The sequence below is a fragment of the Pelodiscus sinensis genome, chromosome 3 (genome assembly GCF_052426305.1).
Source record: "Pelodiscus sinensis isolate ZL-2025 chromosome 3, ASM5242630v1, whole genome shotgun sequence".
Classification (NCBI taxonomy): domain Eukaryota; kingdom Metazoa; phylum Chordata; order Testudines; family Trionychidae; genus Pelodiscus; species Pelodiscus sinensis.
The window spans coordinates 16,915,054-16,936,202 of record NC_143054.1 but is presented as its reverse complement, the minus strand read 5'-3'; the positions used below and the strand labels follow the sequence as shown (position 1 = coordinate 16,936,202).

The 21,149-nt window shown below is 43.7% G+C and overlaps 1 protein-coding gene across 3 annotated transcripts in view; it reads left to right on the top strand.

Moving 5' to 3' along the window:
• The window catches only part of KLHL29 (kelch like family member 29), a 581,254-nt gene that overhangs the window by 524,136 nt on the left and 35,969 nt on the right, over nucleotides 1-21,149 (top strand). For all 3 annotated transcript variants that reach the window (XM_089777034.1, XM_075923421.2, XM_075923423.2), the window contains 3 exons: nucleotides 3,265-3,463; nucleotides 9,176-9,358; nucleotides 13,451-13,631. In XM_089777034.1, the coding sequence (XP_089633160.1) occupies nucleotides 3,265-3,463; nucleotides 9,176-9,358; nucleotides 13,451-13,631 (563 nt within the window). The remainder of the gene's footprint in view (nucleotides 1-3,264; nucleotides 3,464-9,175; nucleotides 9,359-13,450; nucleotides 13,632-21,149) is intronic.

The following is a 21,149-nucleotide window of genomic DNA, read 5'->3' as shown; positions in this document are numbered from 1 at the left end:
TAGGCTGCAGAATCCCTACACCACTTGGATGTACTTAAATCAGCAAAACTAAATGAAACTCGCCATCAACTGTAGTGCTTAAAGTAGCTAGCATGAAAAGCCACAGGCTTACAAAACCCTCTACTGTCTTCTAAAGACAGCGAGATTATAGACATCCTACAAATCCCTTGGTAAAAAACAATGAGATTACACATACTCTTAATGCCAGCAGCAACTGTGTGTGCTCTGTCTCTCACTCACATACAGCTATATTTCTGTAGCTGTTTGGATGGGGAAAGAGTAAGCAAAATGTGACATTAACTTTGATATGTGACATTAGCTTTCATGCTGATGAGAGAGAGCAACATGTTCTAATTATTATTAGCCCTCACAATGAGCCACAAGCTCAGAGAGCGAGAGGGAGAGAAACAGAGTTACAGTTTCTCACTGATCTAATTAAGGAAAGGTGGGCGAAAGAGAGAGCGTGCTTTGTTAATTCAGCAGCCATCGCCTCATTTATGTTAGGAGGCATGGGGGAAGAATGCAGTGTGTCTGTGAGTTGAGTCTGGAGAATTGCTTCTTGCTGAGGGAGGGAAGTTTTCTCTTAGTTGGCAGTATGGCTGCTTCCTGCACAGGGTCTATTGGAGAGGCAAAAGGGGCAGCTTTCCAATATACCAGAATGCTTAGGAAGGATGTTTGGCCTGCCTCAACTATAGGCTTGTGCATATTCCAGTTTCTCCATTACTTTAAACTGTTATGTAGCTCTTTATTTTAGTTCATTACCACAAGGGCTTAGCATCCTTATTAGTGGTTCACTGGCTCAACTTCAGTGTCCCCATCAATATCCTCATTATTCTTGATGTCCTGATTCTGCCATTTACTCTTGGCTCCTATGTAAGGTTAAACACCCCCAGACTTCTTTAAAAAGGCACTTCCTGAAACCGGAGCTGTGCCTCCCACTGCCATATGTCAACTGTGCTCCCTCTCCCACAAGTTAGCATCATTTTAATGGCATTAGGACATCTGCAGCCAAGTCCCTGACATTTGGTGACGTTAGGGAAGGGACAGCATTTCTCTCCCCACTCTGCAATAAATATTAAGAGGAAAAAAGAGTCACGGAAGAAACTTTGTATTTCACTGCATGGAACAGCAGCAGCTAGTAGGGCTCAGATTCTTACCTGTGCCCAGTTATCCAACTCATGTTCTGCCAGGCAAAACTGAGGTGCAAAAGTGAGGCTTGGTGGGAACAGCCCCCTGCCCACAGTGAGCGTGTAGTTGTTCCATATTCTACCAGTTAACCAGGACCGGTAAGCATCACCCGGTGAGATGATGGGTTAACCAATTAATCTTTCAACATCTCTATTTTCTACTCCCCTAACACCATTTCCTTGGTAGAAGAGCATCACAGTGAGGCTCAGGAAGTCCGGATTGAACCCAAATGGTCCTTTCAGGAAGCATTTGGCCTTGTGCATCTGTGTCTCCCAAATCTATCCATCTCAATCTGTATTAAGGAAATCTCATGGATTTGCGGTTAGAACAAGGTGGTCTACATTTGCTTCTGGTCATCTTTCTGTCACTGTGATGTTGGGCAAGTCACATTAATCATTTTGCCTCAGTTTCCCCAGCTGCAAAATCCACCTGCCGCCTGGAGTATTGTGAGGTTCACGGTAAAAAATGTAAGCAAAATATTTGGAGCTTTTCAGAAAAAAAACCCACTAGTGTAAAGTGTTATTACTACATTCTTTGTTATAGTTGCAAAGTTCAGAAGTGTCACTGTTAAGCACAGATGCACACTGCTCTTCTCAAAAACTGGACATTTCAGACTGCCAAGTCCTTCCATGTCTCTTACACTCTGATAAGTGAAGTCAGTAGATTTTGTGAAAAATCTATGGTCTTCTCTCTGCCGGACTGAGCCCATTTCAGTCACATGACTAAAGAGGTAAGCTAGTGTAGACTCCTGCTGGAAAGAGACAATTGCATTTCCTTCCAAACTGATGCCTGGGTTTCAAATCGATTGTAGGGAAATGGGAAGTGGTAGAAGATGTACCTGTTTTAAGTGTGATCACTTATCACCTAGCAGGCTGCTCACTCATCTTCCCCTTTCTCCGCCCACGTGTCTCTACATTCATTCTCCACCCCAGCTGTCACCCGATTCCCAGACATGGTAGAGGCATTCTCACACTGAAGTGATAAACATGTGTGAAACAACCTAACAGACAGATGGACTCCAAAAAGTAATGAGCACCTGCAACCCAGTGGAAGTTTTGGGTTTTCAGCACCTCTCAAGAACAACACTTTAATATTCAAGAAAATTTCCTTGAATATTTCTGGTCTTTGAAAACAGTAATAATTGATGCTTTTAATAGTGACCTTTCTTTTACTGATCTCTTCTAAATATGCAGCCATAGATTGTTCTTATTGTCTTGATGTGTTCCCTATACCCAGTTCCCTAAATGCATACTCCAACTCCTTCTGTCGCTCATTGTGAAGTTTTCTGCAATATGCTGTAAGGTAAACAGTTATTTAAAATCAGTTTTCAGTGAATGGACTCTTCATTTATCATTTGCCACTTTCTCTTTCATGGTTTTGTTTTCCTTAAGCCAGAACTAGTGGCAGACAGCTTCATTATTTCCAATGGTCTTTGCACTGCAAGGTCTGTTTTATTTATATAGAAGATGGGATCTAGTGTCAGTATTTGTGTAGCAACCTCCAGAATCTGATTTCTATTAAAACTTTAAAGTACATGATTTATTTGTCCAACCAATTCATCCTACTAATTAAAACAAACTATGGGTTTTTTTCAGTCTCTACCATAGAGACTATTCAAACCAAGCTGCTCGTCTGCTTTTGTTTCCCACAAAATGCTAGACAAGCCTTTTTTTTTTTAGTGTAGCAACCAGTCTTAAATGTCAAGGTGAATTCAGGAAGCTGGGAAGATTAATGCATTTCTCCTGGGCATAAGGTGTTATACCGGGCATAAGTTCAGAATCTGACAAAAATCTTTGTATAATCAGAATTACCAGCTTTTGAAGATTTTTTTTGTCTCCCCAAAAACAACCTTCAGAGTAGGGGATGTGTTGCTTTTGTGCTACCTGAACAGTAATGAGGGTTTGGGGAATGTTTGCAAGATCCCTGATGTTCATGGAAAACTCAGGTACTAAAGGCATCTTGATGTATAATATATTCCTAAATTGAGTAATAAGGGGAAATGTTTGTGATGGGGGAGGAGGAAATGCAGAATGGGTGAAATCAAGCACTCAGCCTTGCCTTGTGTTCTTTCTCCAGTATGCTGCGGAGCTGCTGGCAGTGGTCCGCCTACCCTTCATCCATCCCAGTTATCTGCTAAATGTTGTTGACAATGAGGAGTTGATAAAGTCTTCAGAAGCCTGCCGGGATCTCGTGAATGAAGCAAAACGTTATCACATGCTCCCGCATGCCCGACAAGAGATGCAAACACCAAGAACCCGGCCCAGGCTATCAGCAGGTAAAGCAAAGCTAGCTTCGGAGACAAAGCTCTCTGATCGGACATCTCCTGCAGCCCTAGGCGGAATGGCTCAGACTGTCTATAGTTTGCATAGCAAGGAGGAGTGTGTGTCATTCCTCTTCCTTTCACCAGCATGTCAGAGAAGAGAGCTGAGGTGCAAGCACAGGACTGGGAGTCAGGGAAGGCAGAGCTGTAATCCTAGTTCGATTTGCCTGGATCCGACCTTTTTCTAAGCCCTGTCCAGGCTGTCCTGACTTTTTGGCAACACGCGCATTTGTCCCGTTTGCTCGAGCCAAGCTGTTCACATTGGGAAGCGTTAACGGGACAAATGCCTGATTTTCTCAGACAAGTGGGGTGTGGAGGAATGTGCATGCCAGGCAGAGCTCCTGCACAGGCAGAGCACAGGCAGGGCTTGGGTGACACCTGTCCCAGTCTCAGGCAGGGAGGAGGGAGGACTCAGACAAGAAGCAAGGCCAGCCCCAGCCTTTGGGAAACTGTGGTCACCCTATCTACCATGTGCATCGCAGCCTCCTGAGCAGCCTACAAGGAGCAGGACTCGAGTCAACAGCTCAGGCTAGCGCTGCAGGAGGGAGGATGGGAGATGTAGAATTCAGGCCAGCCACTCCCATGCCCTGTTTTCTCTTTGGGAAATATGATCATTCTAATCTTGTGGCATTTAGGCTTGTCCCTTAAGGTCCAAAAAGCTTCCCGTCTTTTGGCTTACTCAGTTTTGCGGTGCCTAAAGCTAAGCGCCTGAATCACTATTTAGGCCCCAAAATGAATGACATGATTGCCAGATATAATTAACTTCTCTGGAAGTTCTGGGCGCTCAGCACCTGTGAAAACAGGGCCCAATGAATTTAAAGTTAAGCACCCACAACTAGACAGTACTTCTAAAGCGTGAACTGTGTCATCCCTACCTTCAGGGTGTGAGGGTCTGGGGATGCTGGGTCTCATTTTGGGAGACGTATGAGTGAGGGGGCTGGGGATGCGGGATCTCGGCAGGGTGGTGAGCGAGGGAGTGCGGGTGCGGGATCTCGGCAGGGCAGTGAGTGTGGGGTTTAGGGTGCAGGATCTCGGCAGGGCGGTGAGTGACGGGTTTGGGGTGCGGGATCTCGGCTGGGCGGTGAGTGAGGAGTTTGGGGTGCGGGATCTCGGCAGGGCGGTGAGCGAGGGGCTGGGGCGCGGGATCTCGGCAGGGCGGTGAGCGAGGGGTTGGGGTGCGGGATCTCGGCAGGGCGGTGAGCAAGGGGTTGGGGTGCGGGATCTCGGCAGGGCAGTGAGTGAGGGGGCTGGGGTGTGGGATCTCGGCAGGGCAGTGAGTGAGGGGGCTGGTGTGCGGGATCTCGGCAGGGCGGTGAGTGAGGGGTTGTGGTGCGGGATCTCGGCAGGGCGGTGAGTGAGGGGTTGTGGTGCGGGATCTCGGCAGGGCAGTGAGTGAGGGGTTGTGGTGCGGGATCTCGGCAGGGCGGTGAGTGAGGGGTTAGGGTGCGGGATCTCGGCAGGGCAGTGAGTGAGGGGTTGTGGTGCGGGATCTCGGCAGGGCAGTGAGTGAGGGGTTGGGGTGCAGGATCTCAGCAGGGCGGTGAGGGAGGGGTTGTGGTGCGGGATCTTGGCAGGGAGGTGAGTGAGGGGCTGGGGGAGCGGGATCTCGGCAGGGCGGTGAGTGAGGGGTTGGGGGTGCGGGATCTCGGCAGGGCGGTGAGTGAGGGGTTGTGGTGCGGGATCTCAGCAGGGCGGTGAGCAAGCGGGCTGGGGCGTGCTGGTAGCCTCCCCAAGCTGAGACCCCTCACCCGCAGCCCTCTCACTCGTCACCCTGCCAAGATCCCTCACCCCCGGCCCACTGACTCATGTGATCCGCAAGTGGCGGTCATAACCCTAACCCCTCACTCACCACCCTGACGAGCAGCAGGAAAAACCTCCTTGAACCTGCCGTTCCCCAGCTGGGGGAGGGAGAAGGGAAGGGGCAAGAGGAGCTTCGGGGCTTTCCCCACGCCCTGCAGGAAGCTGGCGCTGGCACTTCAACCTCATGGGGGAGAGGCTGGAGCACTAGCGTGGGATCTCTGCTGTGCGGGGAGGTGGAGCTGGTAAGTCAGGGGGCTGGGTGGAGGGGCAGGATCAGGGAAGCCATTTCATCGAGCTGTGCGCTCAGGCTCAGCCCAGCCTTTCCAAATGGGCCTGCTGGGGTTTGTGTAACGCTGTGTGAACAGCCTTTGAGGCAGTTTTGCACCGTGGCAAGCCCAGGGAGCCCAAAGTGCAGAGTGCCTTCTCCGGAGAGCCGGGGTAGCGGCTGGGGTGCAGCGTAACCATGCCATTGCCAAAGGGGCAGATGTGTGGTGTGGCCTAGACCTGCCCAGCTCATGGCAGGCCTGGGACAGCATGCCTGAGCTAGGGGCCTAGCCCCAGATCACTGGCACATGCCGGAGCCGCTCGCTCAGGGAGACCTGTGGCGTGGTGTTCCCCCACCATCCCCACTGTGTTTCCAACATGGGCCACACCGGCCGGGAGGGCTGCGTCCTGCCTCTGTTCCCAGCACGAGTGGGACGCGTGCCAGGGCTCACACCTGCTGAAGCAGCCGAACCCGCTCCCTGTCCTGGAGGACAGGCTGCCCAAAAGGCTGCAGCCAGAGCCAAGTGGGCAAGACCCTTGGGAGGTGCAATCTGCCCAGGCCGGGCTTCCAGGCAGTTTTGCCAGTCTCTGAACAGTGTCTGGGGCAGAGAGTCCGAGTAAGGACAAAGCCTGTTGACACTGATAACATGATGATGTCATTCTGTCATCCAGCAGGAAACATTTTTTTATATGTAGAAAAGAATACGTGCACATATCTATAGAGAAAGTGTTGCTTCAAGAAACTTTTCACGTGGGGCATACATGTTGTGTGTTGGTTAGTTGGTTGGTTGTTGGTTGGTTGGTTTTCTAGCAAAAATAAACAAGAAGCAAGTCTCCAGTGTAGTAAGTCAGTCTGCAACAAAGCAGTGTTAGAAAATTTCTACATACTTGTTATCTGGAAGTTTGTACAAATAATATGCCTCAAACTGCAACAACTAAGGCTGTGGCTACACTACAAAGAAAAGTAAAAAAAAGATACACAATTTTTTCCGCTTTTCTTTCGGAAAAGGCTTTTACGAAATTTGGTGCATCTGCATGGTGCCAAATTTTGGAAAAACTCCTCTTTTGGCACCTTCAGTCTTCCTCATTCATTGAGGGATGGCAAAAGAACGTGTCCACTTTTCTGATTTTTTTTCCGGAAAAGCGGACGCGTTCCTTGGACGCGATACCCCGGAAAAGAGCTGCAGTGTAGACGTAGCCTAAGAATCAGATGTGAAAGAAACATGTGACACTTTCCTATGTGGTATGCTTGTTCCTTTTTCCAAGGAAGTACAGCGACAAGGCTAAGCAGGCTTCCTGATATACATTGCTATTGAAACTAGGATGATATATATATACCGGGTATCAAACATTATCATTTGCAGCTTGTGGAAACTGCCTAATCAAAGCACTTTTGAGAAGGAGGAAACATAGATGACTTTCAATAACAATCCACACTAAAAAGTCATTCCCTGAAGATAGCTAATGGTGTGATGTTTGAAGGGATTTTTGAAAAGTGCTTATTTTATCTTTGTATATAAAATTATAGATGTAATGCAAACCTTTTTCAGAAGCTAGTTGATGAGGGGAAAGTAACTCTCTTGGGATAAGGGAGGGTGATTATATTTTTTTAGGTCAGAGTCTAATTATATAGAACCATGTTATTTTGCATCTTGTCGACATTCACGGGCACACAAAGGATTTCCAAACACTTTTTGTGGGTCTGCTGCAGAGTGTGAGATGCCCTTTCAAGGTCATTTGTTATCATCACATTATCTTTGGCACGTCTGATTAGATTTTCTGGTATGTACTAAAAATAATTATCTCTCGCTACTAAGAAATATTTGTTTAAAACTGGATAGTATTTTAGGCTCATATCTTAATATGAGAATAAACTTGTCGGAACGACACTTACAAATCCAGATGATGGATGACAACAATCCAATATCTTGACTGAATAGTACTTTGCACCAAGACACACTATTTCTGCTGTTACACTGAACTCTGAATCCCAAATATCTCATGCCTTTGACAGTGAGTGTTTCAGGACAGCAGAGGTCAAGCAGTTAAAACGTAAGTCTCTGTAGGAATGAAGTGCTGGGACAAGTCCTAAGAGTCTTGTTCAGATTAAACTCAGGCCTGGTGCTGAATCATGAAATCATGGGGCTGGAAGAGACCTCAGGAGGTCATTGAGTCCAAACCCCTGCCCAAAGCAGGACCATCCCCAACTAAATCAACCCAGCCAGGGCTTTGTCAAGCTGGGACTAAAAAACCTCTAGGGATGGAGATTCCACTGCCTCCCTAAGTAACCAATTCCAGTGCTTCATCACCCTCCTAGTGAAATAGTTTTTCCTAACATCCATCCTAGACCTCCCCCATTGCAACTTGAGACCATTGCTCCTCATTCTGTCATCTGTCACCACTAATAACAGCCTTTTTCCATCCTCTTAGGAACCCCCCTTCATGTAGTTAAAGGCTGCTATCAAATCCCCCTTCATTTTTTCTCTTCTGTAGACTAAATAAGCCCAAATCCCACAGTCACTCCTCATAAATCATGTGCTCCAGCATCCTAATCATTTTTGTTGCCCTCCACTGGACTCTGTCCAATGCATCTGCATCCTTTTTGTAGTGGGAAGAGTGGGGACAGAATTGGACACAATACTCCTGATGTGGCCTGAGCAGTGCCAAATAAAGGAGAATAAGCACTTCCCTCGATTTGCTGTCAATGCTCCTACTAATGCAGCCCATTATGCCATTAGCCTTCTTGGCAATAAGGGCACACTGTTGACACATATCCAGCTTCTCATCCACTGTAATCCCCAGATCTTTCTCTGCCAAACTGCTGCTTAGCCAGTTGGTCCCCGTATGCCTGCAGTGGTTGGGATTCTTCTGTTTGAGTAAACTGTGAGATAGAACCACAGACTAAACCACTTCTGGGCCACCCGCTACAGAAAGAATGTGGACGCATTGGAGAGGGTCCAGCAGAGGGCAACGAAAATGATTAGGGGGCTGTAGCACGTGACCTACAAGGAGAGGCTGAGGGATTTGGGCTTATTTAGTCTGCAGAAGAGAAGAGTGAGGGGGGATTTGATAGCAGCCTTCAACTTCCTCAGGGAGGTTCCAAAGAGGATGGAGAGAGGCCTTTCTCAGTAGTGACAGATGGCAGAACAAGGAGCAATGGTCTCAAGTTGCAGTGGGGGAGGTCTAAGTTAGATATTAGGGGAAAGTATTTCACTAGGAGGGTGGTGAAGCACTGGAATGGGTTACCTAGGAAGGTGGTGAAATCTCCATCCCTACAGGTTTTTAAGTCCTGGCTTGACAAAGTCCTGGTTGTGATGATTTAGTTGGGGATGGTCCTGTTTTAGGCAGGGGGCTGGACTCGATGACCTCCTGAGGTCTTTTCCCGCCCTAGGATTCTATGATTAATAAGTGTCTGAACTGGAACAGTATTCAAGAAGTATAAATGATAAGCTAGCTGCAGAATTTTGGAGTCCAAAAAAAACCCAACCTCTTTTGCTAGGAGTATTTTAATAGAGATAGAGAAATGGATTGACTGCTAAGTACTTTTAGATAGGTTGAGAGATGACACTTTCTTACAATGTATTTTGGTTAATTGCATCCTAGGTGTGGCCGAGGTAATAGTCCTAGTTGGAGGTCGTCAGATGATTGGCATGAACCAACGAGCTTTAACAGCAGTCACTTGCTTAAATCCTCAGAACAATAAATGGTACCCACTGGCCAGCCTGCCTTTCTATGATCGGGAGTTTTTCAGCGTAGTCAGCGCTGGAGACAACATCTATCTTTCAGGTAAGAAGCATACAAATTGGGTGCAGAAAAACTTTGGCTCCTCACAAACTGTCCTATGTACAAACTTAAAAAAACAATGAATGGTCCTGCAGCATCATAGAGACAAACAAAAGATGTAGATGGTATCATAAGCTTTGGTGGGCACAACCTACTTCTTCACATGACTGGAGCAGGGGCTCCAGAGGTATAAATAAATAGCAGAAAAAAGGGGAGATGGGGAGGGAAAGGAAGAGAAAATCTCGTGTCAATTAAAGTGTCCATGCTAAATGAGGCTAATAGAGTGGGCTGTAAGTGCCCGATTCTTAGCTTTTGATGTCATTATTATGTTAACTATAACAGCCCATACAGTTCGGCTGTGTCTAGACTGGCAAGTTTTTCCGCAAAATCATCTGCTTTTGCGGAAAAACTTGCCAGCTGTCTACACTGGCCGCTTAAATTTCCGCAAAAGCACTGACGATCTCATGTAAGATTGTCAGTGCTTTTCCGGAAATACTATGCTGCTCCCGTTCGGGCAAAAGTCTTTTTCCAAAAGACTTCTGCGCAAAAGGGCCAGTGTAGACAGCACAGTAGTGTTTTCTGCAAAAGAGCCCCAATAGCAAAAATGGCGATCGGGGCTTTTTTGCGGAAAACTGCATCTAGATTGGCCACGGACTCTTTTCCGAAAAAAAAGTGCTTTTGTGGAAAAGCATCCTGCCAATCTAGACGCGCTTTTCCAAAAATGCTTTAAAAGCATTTTCGAAAAATCATGCCAGTGTAGACTTAGCCTTCAGGTCTTTGTTCAAACCTTAGTTAAATAAGTCAAATTTGCACATGAAGGCCCTCTAACTGGTTTCTGAAATTTCTTTGTAAGAGGACAGTCACTTTTAGATCCATTAATGAGTGCCCGGGTAAGTTAAACTGTTGCCAACAGGTTTCTGTGTGTTACCATTCCAAATATGTGATTTGTGTCCACTAACCCTTTGTCGTAGACACTGTCCTGTTTGGCCAGTATACATGGCAGAGGGGCATTGCTGGCACTTGATGGCATATAGCACATTAGAGGATATGCAGGTGTGTGAGCTGCTTATGTGGTTAGGTCCTGTGATGGTGTCGTTTGTATAGATGCGTGGACAGAGTTGGCACTGGAGTTTATTTCAGGGGTAGGTTCCTGGATGAGTATGAGGGAGGTGTGCTGCATGGCTGCTGGAAAGAATTTGTTTCAGGTTAGAGGGTTGTCAATAGGCAAGGACTGGCCTGTCTCCCAAGGCCTGTGAGAGTGAGGGATCGTTTTCCAGGACAGGCTGTAGATTATTAATGATGCACTGGAGGGGTTTAAGTTGGGGGCTGTAGGTGATGACCAGTGGTGTTCTATCATTTTCTTTATTGGGCCTATCTTGAAAAAGCAAACGCCCGGATACTCGTCTAGCTCTGTCAATCTGTCCTTTCACTTCCCCAGATGGGGATTTCATTTATAAGAATGCCTGATAGAGATCCTGTAGGGCTTTGTCTACACTTTTTGCACAAAAACCCCTTGCACAAAACAAATCGGCAGAAAATATGCTAATGACAATGCTAATGACATTGCGTCCCTCATTAGCATTTTTTCTGCTGCAAAAAGTTGCAGTGTAGACAAAGCCTAGGGCTGTGTCTAGACTGCATCCCTTTTCCGTAAAAGGGATGCTAATTAGACACATTGCAATTGCAAATGAAGCGGGGATTTAAATCCCCCCTGCTTCATTTGCATAGAAATGGCTCCTGCTTTTTTCCGGCTCGGAGCTTTGCCGGAAAAAAGCGCCAGTCTAGATGCGGATCTTTCAGAAAATAAAGCCTTTTCCGAAAGATCCCTTATTCCTTATTTTAAGAGGGATAAGGGATCTTTCGGAAAAGGCTTTATTTTCCGAATGATCTGCGTCTAGACTGGCGCTTTTTTCTGGCAAAGGTCCGAGCCGGAAAAAAGCGGCAGCCATTTTTATGCAAATGAAGCGGGGGGATTTAAATCCCCGCTTCATTTGCGATTGCGATATGTTTAATTTGCATCCCTTTTACGGAAAAGGGATGCAGTCTAAACACAGCCTAGGTGTTTGTCTCTGCCTGTGGGATTGGAGCAAATCTGGTTGTATTTTAGGGGCTGGCTATAAACAGTTAATTGGGAAATGTGTCTTGGATGGAAGCTGGAGGCATGTAGGTAAGTGTAACAGTCAGTAGGTTTCTGGTATAAGGTGGTGGAAATGTACAGTGTAAGCAGGGGATAATGTGTGCCCGTTTTATCCATCCATCCCTGGGGGAAAGGAAAAAACAAACAAATATGCTTTTATCACTCTCCATTTCACATCAGCTCCAATTTCATCCCCGAGCAGTCAACAGCACATTTTGCAGTTATGTAGAGAATAGGTTTGACAACCATCACGCCTGTGAAGAGGTTTCCAGGCTGTCGTAACATAGTTTAAAACAGTGGCTGAAGTTGGGTCTAAATGGTCAGTTGCTGCATTTGAGAGTGACTGAGCTGCTGAATATGTGACCTACACTTAAAATGTTTGTTTACAAGGGTGTTCATATGTTGCTGAAATCTCTCTTTCGATATTGGACTGTAGTCCTATAATCTTATTAGGTTCAATGCTCCTGAAGCCACGCTCCTGAGAAAGGGTTTATCTGAAAGAGCTGCTGGCTACAATTTGTGCTTGTAGTCTAAATGTGTCTGCGTTCAATCATATGGTACTTTTCCTTGGATGGGGGCGGGGGGAAGCAACCCCCAGAAGGTAGTTGTAAGTGTCCTCATAGTGACCCCTGAGTGTAAGATTGATTATGTCTGAGAAGAGAAGGAATCTCAGGCAAGGAGTGGTCTACATGGTTTTGCATTATTCCCTTCACTTCTCCTTACGCTGACTAGAGGGAAGCTAGAAACCCCAGGAACTGAATAAAAATTATTGCTACCAGGTTAGCCAAATTTCTTTGCTTTGCTACTGGTGTTTCGTCCCTCCGTGGAGGTCTTTGTGCAATGCTGTCCATTTTATTAACTTAGGTTTTTTTTAGGAATCCTGTTAAGAATCCACATTGCAAACTGTGTAATAATAGCTAGGGTTGTGCAGAAACCCAAATTCGCCAGAGTTTTAGATCTCTTTCCTGTGAGCCTGGTGAATCTACACCAGTTTATGGTATTGAGTGGAAAACGTGTACAATTCAGGAGTCTTACATATATTACTGAGTATTCTGCTTTGCTCAGAAGTGAAACACAACGCAAAAATAAAATAAAAGCCCCTGGAACAGCTGTGTTCTACAGGACGTGCAATGAAATATCCTTTGGTCAAGCATTACTGAGGAAGAAGTATGTTTTTGTCATTAAGACATAAAACTGAGATTCTGGGTTCTGCTCCTGGCTCAACCACTGACGGCTTGGGTGGTCTTGGATAAATTACTTTGCCTTCTATACCTCAGTTCTCTATTCTGCAAAAACAAGAATAATAATACTTACATGATCTATGGGGTTATGGAAAGGGAAATGCTATGAGATCTTGAGTTAGAAAGAGCTACAGAAATATCCAGTGTTTGTATACTGTTTGATCATTTTAAACTCTTTGGCAGTGCCTAACACTGACTCTCCACTGTAATAGAAAACCAAACTAAACATGGACACAATGCCTGGAAATTACGAATTAAACCTTAAAATCCCCTAATTCTGCTTTATATGTTGTTTCTCTTCTTTGTCTCCTAACTGAAGTAAGCATTCTGGATTCAGAGTGGACAGTGTCTGGCAAGCCAGTCAGTCTCTGCCACATGCCACCTTCTTACAAGTGCGTGGTAGTTTAATACATTGGAAGTTATTTATGGATGTTGGATGGGTATATTCCTTTATGCACATGCCCTTCTTAGTCTGATATCTTGATTTCCTCATGTCATCTTAAAAAAAAAAAAAACCTTTGAGACGCATGAATAAATGACACAGATCTGCATCATAGGAACAGATGCTCACTATTGAGGGTGATTTATTTTAATTAGTCGAATGCCATTTGAAAAGCTTTTACTTGGTAGCTGGCTTTGATTGCAGCATCCAGTATGTTGCGTGCATCCAAATTCTCAGTTAATTCTCTCCTTTTCTTACCCATACCTTTTTGGCAGGTGGCATGGAATCTGGTGTCACGCTCTCTGATGTCTGGTGTTACATGTCCTTACTTGATAATTGGAACCTCGTTTCCCGAATGACGGTTCCAAGGTGTCGGCATAACAGCCTAGTGTATGATGGGAAAATTTATACCATTGGCGGCGTTGGTGTGGCGGGCAATGTTGATCATGTGGAAAGGTAAGATTCCCCTCCCCAGGAAGTTATTTGATATGATATGTAAAAGTTGACGCAGATGAGCCCCAAAATTTAGATTTCGTCAAAACAAGCATTTACAGAAGCTAAGAAAAATAGAAATGTTTAACCTTTTTAAAAAAGTTCCAGTGGAAAAATGTGTATTAAAAGAAATACATAGCAGCTCATTGTGACATTTTATGCAAATTATGCCATGAGTTAATAAACTTTGTCTTTAAAATATTGTGTGACTTTAGTGCTGGTGAAAGGCTTCAGACTGAGACTTTTGGGCATGAAGTTTTCTATTTAACTCCAGAGCAGCTGTTCTGGCAGAGTACCTCAGCTGTGATCTGGATAAAGCTTATTTTATCTTATGGGTCTACCCTGTTCTTTGCCTCCTCTTTGAATCTGCCAATTGGTGCAAAGTATAGTGGTGAGCTTGTGATGTGGGAACTGGAATTGAAACATTTCAAATTCATCTCTTAGAGGCACCCATAAGGTGGGAAAACTTCGATTCATATTGAGATGCACTGAATAGAGAGCATAGTGGGAACCAGAATTTTCATTTGACTTTTGCATGCTTGACTCCATAAACTTACAGTTCTTTTAAAGTTGTTTTCTTTATGTAATTATATATAAAATATAAATATTTCATATAAAAACTATTATTAAGATTTAAAAGTAAAGCATACAAAAGTTAGGAAATCCTAGGATTAAGGTCGCCTGTAAAATTTTAATTTGTCCTTGGGTATATGCATTATTATTAAATCTATGGGTATGTCTACACTGCATTCCTCTTTCGAGAGAGGAATGCAAATGCAGAGGAACGAAATTGCAAATTTCAAAAAAAGAAACGCTGTCTAGGCGCGGTTATTTCGAAAGAAAACCCTTCTTTCAAAATTACTCTTAAGCCTCATTTTATAAGGAGTAAGCCTCATTTTATAAGGGTTTTCTTTCGAAATAACTGCATCTAGACAGTGTTTCTTTTTTCGAAATAGGGTATTTCGAAATAGCGCCCGGATGCGATTATCCAAATGAAGCGCGGGAAATTCTGATCCACACTTCATTTGCAATTTCACTCCACTGCATTTGTATTCCTCTCTCGAAAGAGGAATGCAGTGTAGGCATATGTGAATAACTGTTTTTTCAATATACTGGTGTAATCCATACACCTTCTTAGTGTGTTGTACAGTTCCATCTAGTGGCACTGAGATCACTTATAAAGAGAATAATGAGTCTGCTCTACAACCTTTGCTTTTAGTTCATACAGTAGAGACTCATGCAGTAAGCTCCAAAGGTCCTAGGTTCGAATCCACCTGTCAGTGTTACACTGGCAGGTCTGAAAAAAAGTCTGCTACAATTTTTTAATGCAGGCAAAACAACATATTTTTCTCTAGTTGCATTCTCAAAAAAGGCTGAAACATTTTGTCTAGAATTTTCCTCATGCACAAAAAATAATCAGCACTTAGTAGATAGCCAGCATAGAAAAATTCAGCCCAAATGTTTAATATCTGGTAACACTGAAGCTGAAAAAAGGGTCTTCGTATAGGAAATGTCAGACAGCCTTAATAACAGGTGATGCTATCAGCAGCCCTTCCTATAAGGTTATAATAAGAAATGCCTGTGTAACCTTAAATCTATCTTTTTGTGCTGTAGGATCACGCTGCAATCACATGACCACCTACTGTTTTTCTCAGCATGGGTCAGGAGCTTGGTTCAAAGCCAGTTCCTTCAGTTCAGGGGTTGGCAATAAAAAAATGGCAGCGCATAGGGTTAGTCCCTGGCGGGCCACTGCCACTATGTTTACCTGTGCTTCAGCAGGTATCGGAGAATCACAGCTCTGGTTGGCTGTGAATTGCCGTTCGCGGCCAATGCGAGTGGCAGGAAGCATCATGGACCGAGACGCCACTTCCTGCCACTTGCATACCCGTGAATGACAATTCGTGGCCAACCAGGGCTATGATCCTCCGATACCTGTGGAGGTGCAGGTAAACATGGAGGTGGGGGCCTGCCAGAGACTTACCCTGTGGACTGGATCCAGCCTGTGGGCTGGAATTTGCCCACCCCTGTTTCAACTCCACATTAGAATTTTTTTTTGAGCATGAGCTAATGATTAAATAGGACCGGAAGAATGCTGTTGCCCTCTATGTTGACCAACATTTAGAGACACCCTTTGTAGTTGGTTATACTGCCATTTGTGAAATGTACCACAATCCCTATCTCTACAGCAGAACAAATATTAGTGACAGACACACCGTAGCTGAGTAGGTATTCATTCTGAAAGGCACCTTGGCAAAGTCTTGGTACTATTATCCTAAAGCAGTGTTTTTCAAAGTGGTCTGCGAAACCACTTAGAGAAACCTGTTAACTGGCTGTGCCAGTTTGTGTACTTACTGGAACCCTGGGCCACGGAGCCTCTCCACTCCTAATGGCTCTTTTTTTCCCATTTGCAGCCAAGGGGAACCGCGGAAAGCAGTGGCCTAGGCCACACCCTTGGCTGCAAACGGTGAAACGGAGCCAAGAGGAGCCGCAAGGGTCAGTGGCTGTCGCAGTAAGTAAGTAAACAAACGGGCGCGGAGAGTTAACAGGTTTCTCAAAGTGGTTTCACAGCCACTATGAGAAACACTGTCCTAAAGACTTGAGTTCTGGTTTTAGTTTCGCCAAGGGTAGCCTTGTACAACCTCTCGGGAAAATGGGAGAATCATATTTGTTTGCCGGGATTTCCTGGCTTCTAGCCCAGTGTATCTTTCCCTGGGCAAAAAGGGATGTGAATGCTATGGAGCTTGGTCTCAGTCTTCACATTTTAACATTGTACCTGAGATGCGACACGCGTAACAGAGCTGCCAACTGCATGAGTGCCATCCGAGGCGTGTGACACTTTGCGTGTCTGCGAGTAAACCTTTCCGTGCAGTGTTTGCAATCCCATCACTGAAGAGGTGAAATGGACTATGAACAAAAATGAAAACTGACCTTGTTGACTGTCTCAGCGAATGCGAGAACACAGGATGTAAACAAGCAGCATAAATAGTGAAGAGTAAATGGATTCTGCTAGCATTGTGCACGCTATACACTCCAGTTAATGATAAGTGGGCCCTGTGGGACTAGACCTCTTTGATGGGTTTACAAAATTTCTTCGGATTCCCAAACCTCTTCTACAGTAATTTAAAATCATGCTTTTTTCAGAAAGGAAGTATAGGGTTGTTGGTTTTTTTAAGAAATCCTCTTTTAGATAAAAGGGGAATGACACCATGCAAGCTGGTGTCTTTTGTGTACTAATAGACTCTATTTAGTTTTGATTAGATTGTGTCCTTTTTACCCACAATCTGTTTCTTTCTCTGCTCTAATTCCCATGTTCTCTCTTAACAGACCATCATCATCAACAACATCAACCAAAGAACAGTTTGTACTATCAAAACCATTGACAGTGCAGGATGAGAATTAGGCAAAAGCAGTCCGTCCTCAGATTCCCGGGCCCTCAAGATCAGCCCCCATATCCCAAAATAAGTCATGTCTCTTGTGATTTTTATCACATGTCTCAACATATTAAGTATTTTTCTTAATTCCCCAGAATCCTGAACTTACCTTTTAAAGGGGAGGAGCACATGTCATAGCTCTGTTGAATTTCCAGCCCTTGTGTTTGTGGAGAAAAGCTTGAAAATATGAACCCTAATGCCTCAGAAGTAAGATCTCAAATGTATTTTTTATTCTCGAGATTTTAAGGCACTTCTCAGGTTTGGAACTCTTCAGGTTGGCAGCATTGCAACAGTGTCTTTAACCTAACACTATGTGGTGCCTGCACATTGTGATATCACAGAGACACACACGTTTTGATGAACGATTTTGTGGCTCAGCCTCGAACAACCCAATAAGCCTTAAAATGAACATGCTAGAATGTTTACCGTTTTAAAAAGCAAGCCCAGCATAGGCCTGCTATCCATATTTGTCCAGGAGAATAGAAGGTTTTCTCTGTATCATTTCAATGCGTTCTGCTTCTGCATGCATAGGAAGCCCTTGTGATGGGGATTTGTTAAACTCCTAATTGTAATTAATCTGCTATTATCGATAATGGTGGCTTATAAGAAACAACAGTAGAACAGAGTGCATGCCTTGACTGTGTCTCCCTTTAGGGTTATGCTGGGAGATCAGACATTTTAAAAATTAAAGTAAAGAAGAGGGATTAAAGCATGTGTAAGTTTCATTGCTTAAATCATTAGAGAAAGAGAGAGAGAGAGAGTGATGCATTTGGTTTCATTATAAAAGTGAGGCGAGAAAAAGTTCACCTTAAAAACTGCAGTCCACAGACTGACATTATTCATACTGAAACATCCCCCCAATTGCCCCAACATCCTAATTTTAGCAGGTACTCAGGAAATTGAAGGCAGATGGAATAATTGTTCCAAGTCTTATGAGCAATGAGGCATTTTGAATTTGGGTCATCTCTTTCAGGAGACTCATTAATGTTCAGAATGATGTTAATTTAATTGCTCAATTTTCTGATGTCACATGCACAATTAAAACCCAACTTGGAATTTCTCAGTTTAGTGTGTATGAGAGAAAGAAAGAGAGAGAGAGATTACATTTTCCACTACAGTGTGGATTGTACATTTCTCTTTGAATGGGCCACGGTTGCTTTTGGTGGGACATAGAAATATAGTCTCACAGAAGACAGGATACCATCTATGCCTTTTGATCATTTGTCACCCAGAGGAGATAGTATTACATATAAGACACTACATTACAAGAATGCTGAAGTGGTAAAACCATGCACTCAAAAGTTAGGAAGGGCCAGAATGAAGATTGTGCAATTTTTAGTCAGCCTTTTGTGAGTGTACATTATACCATTATGATCTGGGTGAAACCTTCTTATGGGCTGAGGTAAAACCTCGTTTAAGCTGATGCCTGAATGAATCCTCCATTTAAGATAATTGTAAGAGATAGTTAAAGAGGCCATATCTAAAAAAGCCTAATAGAGTCTGTGCAGAAAATAGCACCATGGTTCAGCTGGGAATTATGACGTACACAATAAAAAGGAGGAAACAGACAAGACTCCAAGAGGAAAATAAAGCAAGAAAGCCAAGTAGTAAACTGTGCCTGTGAACACAATATGACCCTGGAAAAGTAGAGCGAGAGCTTTTGGATCTGGTGTTGGCTAAAAGGCTTGGGGGCCTACCAACAAAGAAACTTCTCTTTTTGCTCTTGATTCTCTCAACATTCAGAGGCAGGATTTTATACACTCTTGGTAAACAAATAAAACTCTGGTTTAAAAGGGACAACAATACATCTTTTCATTACATGAGCAAATACTATTTTTTTCCACAGAGGATCATAACTATTTATGCTGATTTTTATGGAAATATAAAAGGCACCTCTCAGATACTTGGGTGACCTCTTCCCTGTGTCAAATTTCAAGTTCCTTCTCCAAAGAAGGCTGTAGAGAAGTTCAGTAAAATGGTTCTAAAATAACCTCTTATTTTCCTTAATCTCACTCTGAGAAGCAGCTGAACTCTTCTTACTGAAATTTTCAGAAAATTACAGTTTGAGGTAAACATCCAGCATGGAAAAAATTGCATTCCAAATGGTGAAAGCTTGGCAAAGTTGTAATCAGCTGAAATCAGGGTCTTATGGAAAGTGTCAGACACTCTTAACTACAGTTGTTGCTACCTGCACTGTGTAAAATTCATGTATGGAAGTTACATAGGGACGGTCATTTGCTAAATGTCTTTTGTGCTATCTAGAAAGCATAATGCAGTTAGGAGTAGTTTTCTTTGGACAACACAGGGTGACTTATAGAATCATTCCTTTGTTCTAATAAACCTTTAGGTTTATCTAGAACTGACTATTTTAATTTATATGGGCACACTGAAAACAGTTTAAAAATTAAATATAAAAATAATCTGTAATTGCCTCTTTACCCACTGTTTCCAAGCCTACTGTTAACAAAATTACGTATAGAACTTTGTCCAAGAATAGTTCATTCAAATCCTCAGAACAGTCAGAAGGAAATGAAAAAGGCAAAACCATTACTATGATTTTAAACATCATGTGAGCCATCTGGAGTGCAGATCAATACTACACAATGAAGCTTTATTTTGCATAGCACCCTTCCTGAAAATTGTATTCCAAAGTTAAATAATGTATAAGATAGAAAAGGGTTGGTGGTCTATAAACTACTGATAATGATAGCATAAAGCAGTCAGTCATTCTGTTTAACTTTAGAAGCTTTAGAAGGAGAGAAATTAAGAGGCTGAGGAAAAGGGGGGAGATATTTTTTTCAGTTGAGGTATGAAAAGAGATGGAGGCAGACAGCTGTTTGAAAGGACAGAATTGCAGAGCAAAAGCCTGTCTTGCCATTAATGCTGAGATTGTGGGGGAAAGGACGGGAAAGAAAGCATATGCTAAATGAGATGAGTGAGATGAAAGAAAGATCAGTCCTACAAGGGAAAGCAGGAGAACGTAGGTCTAATCCCTTGTCGGGGCTGAGGCCAGTAGACCCAGTGGGTCTGGGTATGTCCATTGTAAGAGAATGGTATGCACAGGCATGGAAATGGGCAAGAAGGAGCTAACACTGGCATAGCAGAGCGCCAAAAGTTACTGCGACCATTCTTGCAGAGAGAAGCCTCTGGGTGGCTGGGATTCAGATTCCATTAAGTCTTAATTTGCTACTGTAAATAGCAGAGTCAAATGAGAGCTTTGAGTCAAGGAAAGAGTTCAAGATGGATATTATTTCGATTAATTCTCTTGGCTGTAAGCAATTGAATAGAGTGGAGTCGTTAGAGGTGTCAGAAGATACTCACCATGATTGTAAAAGTGGCAGTTAAAGGTGCAGCTAACAAGAATGAAAAGAAGAAAGTAAACAGAAAAGAGCAGAAAGCCAAGTGATAAAACGGTTGTTATTCTTGTGTGGATAAGAAAGTTGCATGGGTTTAGCTTTATTCTGTTTTTAAACCAATTTAGTTAATCTGGTTCAAATCCCTGTGTGGACACTGAGAGTTAATGGAAGCTATACCAGAACGATCTGGTGTTTGGAAAACATCTCACAAAGAGACTTAAGCAGCTAAAACTACTTAGCTTATCCAAGGTAAAGAGGTGATGCGATTATGTTCCACAAGTGTCCCTGCTACCTGAATAACAGATATTTGACAGTAGACCGTTCTTTTATCTAGCCGAAAAAGGCATGATATTGAATGGATGCATGCAGAAGCTAGAGATATTGAAACTAGAGAAGTAAGACATGTATTTTTACAGTAAGGATAATTAACCAGGGGAGGAATTACTTAACAAAGTGGTGGATTCTCTATCACTTGAAGCCTTTAAATCCAGAACATGTATCTTTCTGAAGATGTGCTGAAATAATAGTATAAGCACAAGTTATGGGTCAGAATGTTGGCCAGTAAGAAAGAGTATACATCTACTGCATGCTGCTGAAATGAGAATACTCAGGTGGACAGCAGGACGGGAAAGACAAGAGGTTACTCAGTGAAATGTTATGAGCCAAGTTGCAGGTGGCCCCCGTCACAGAACAGC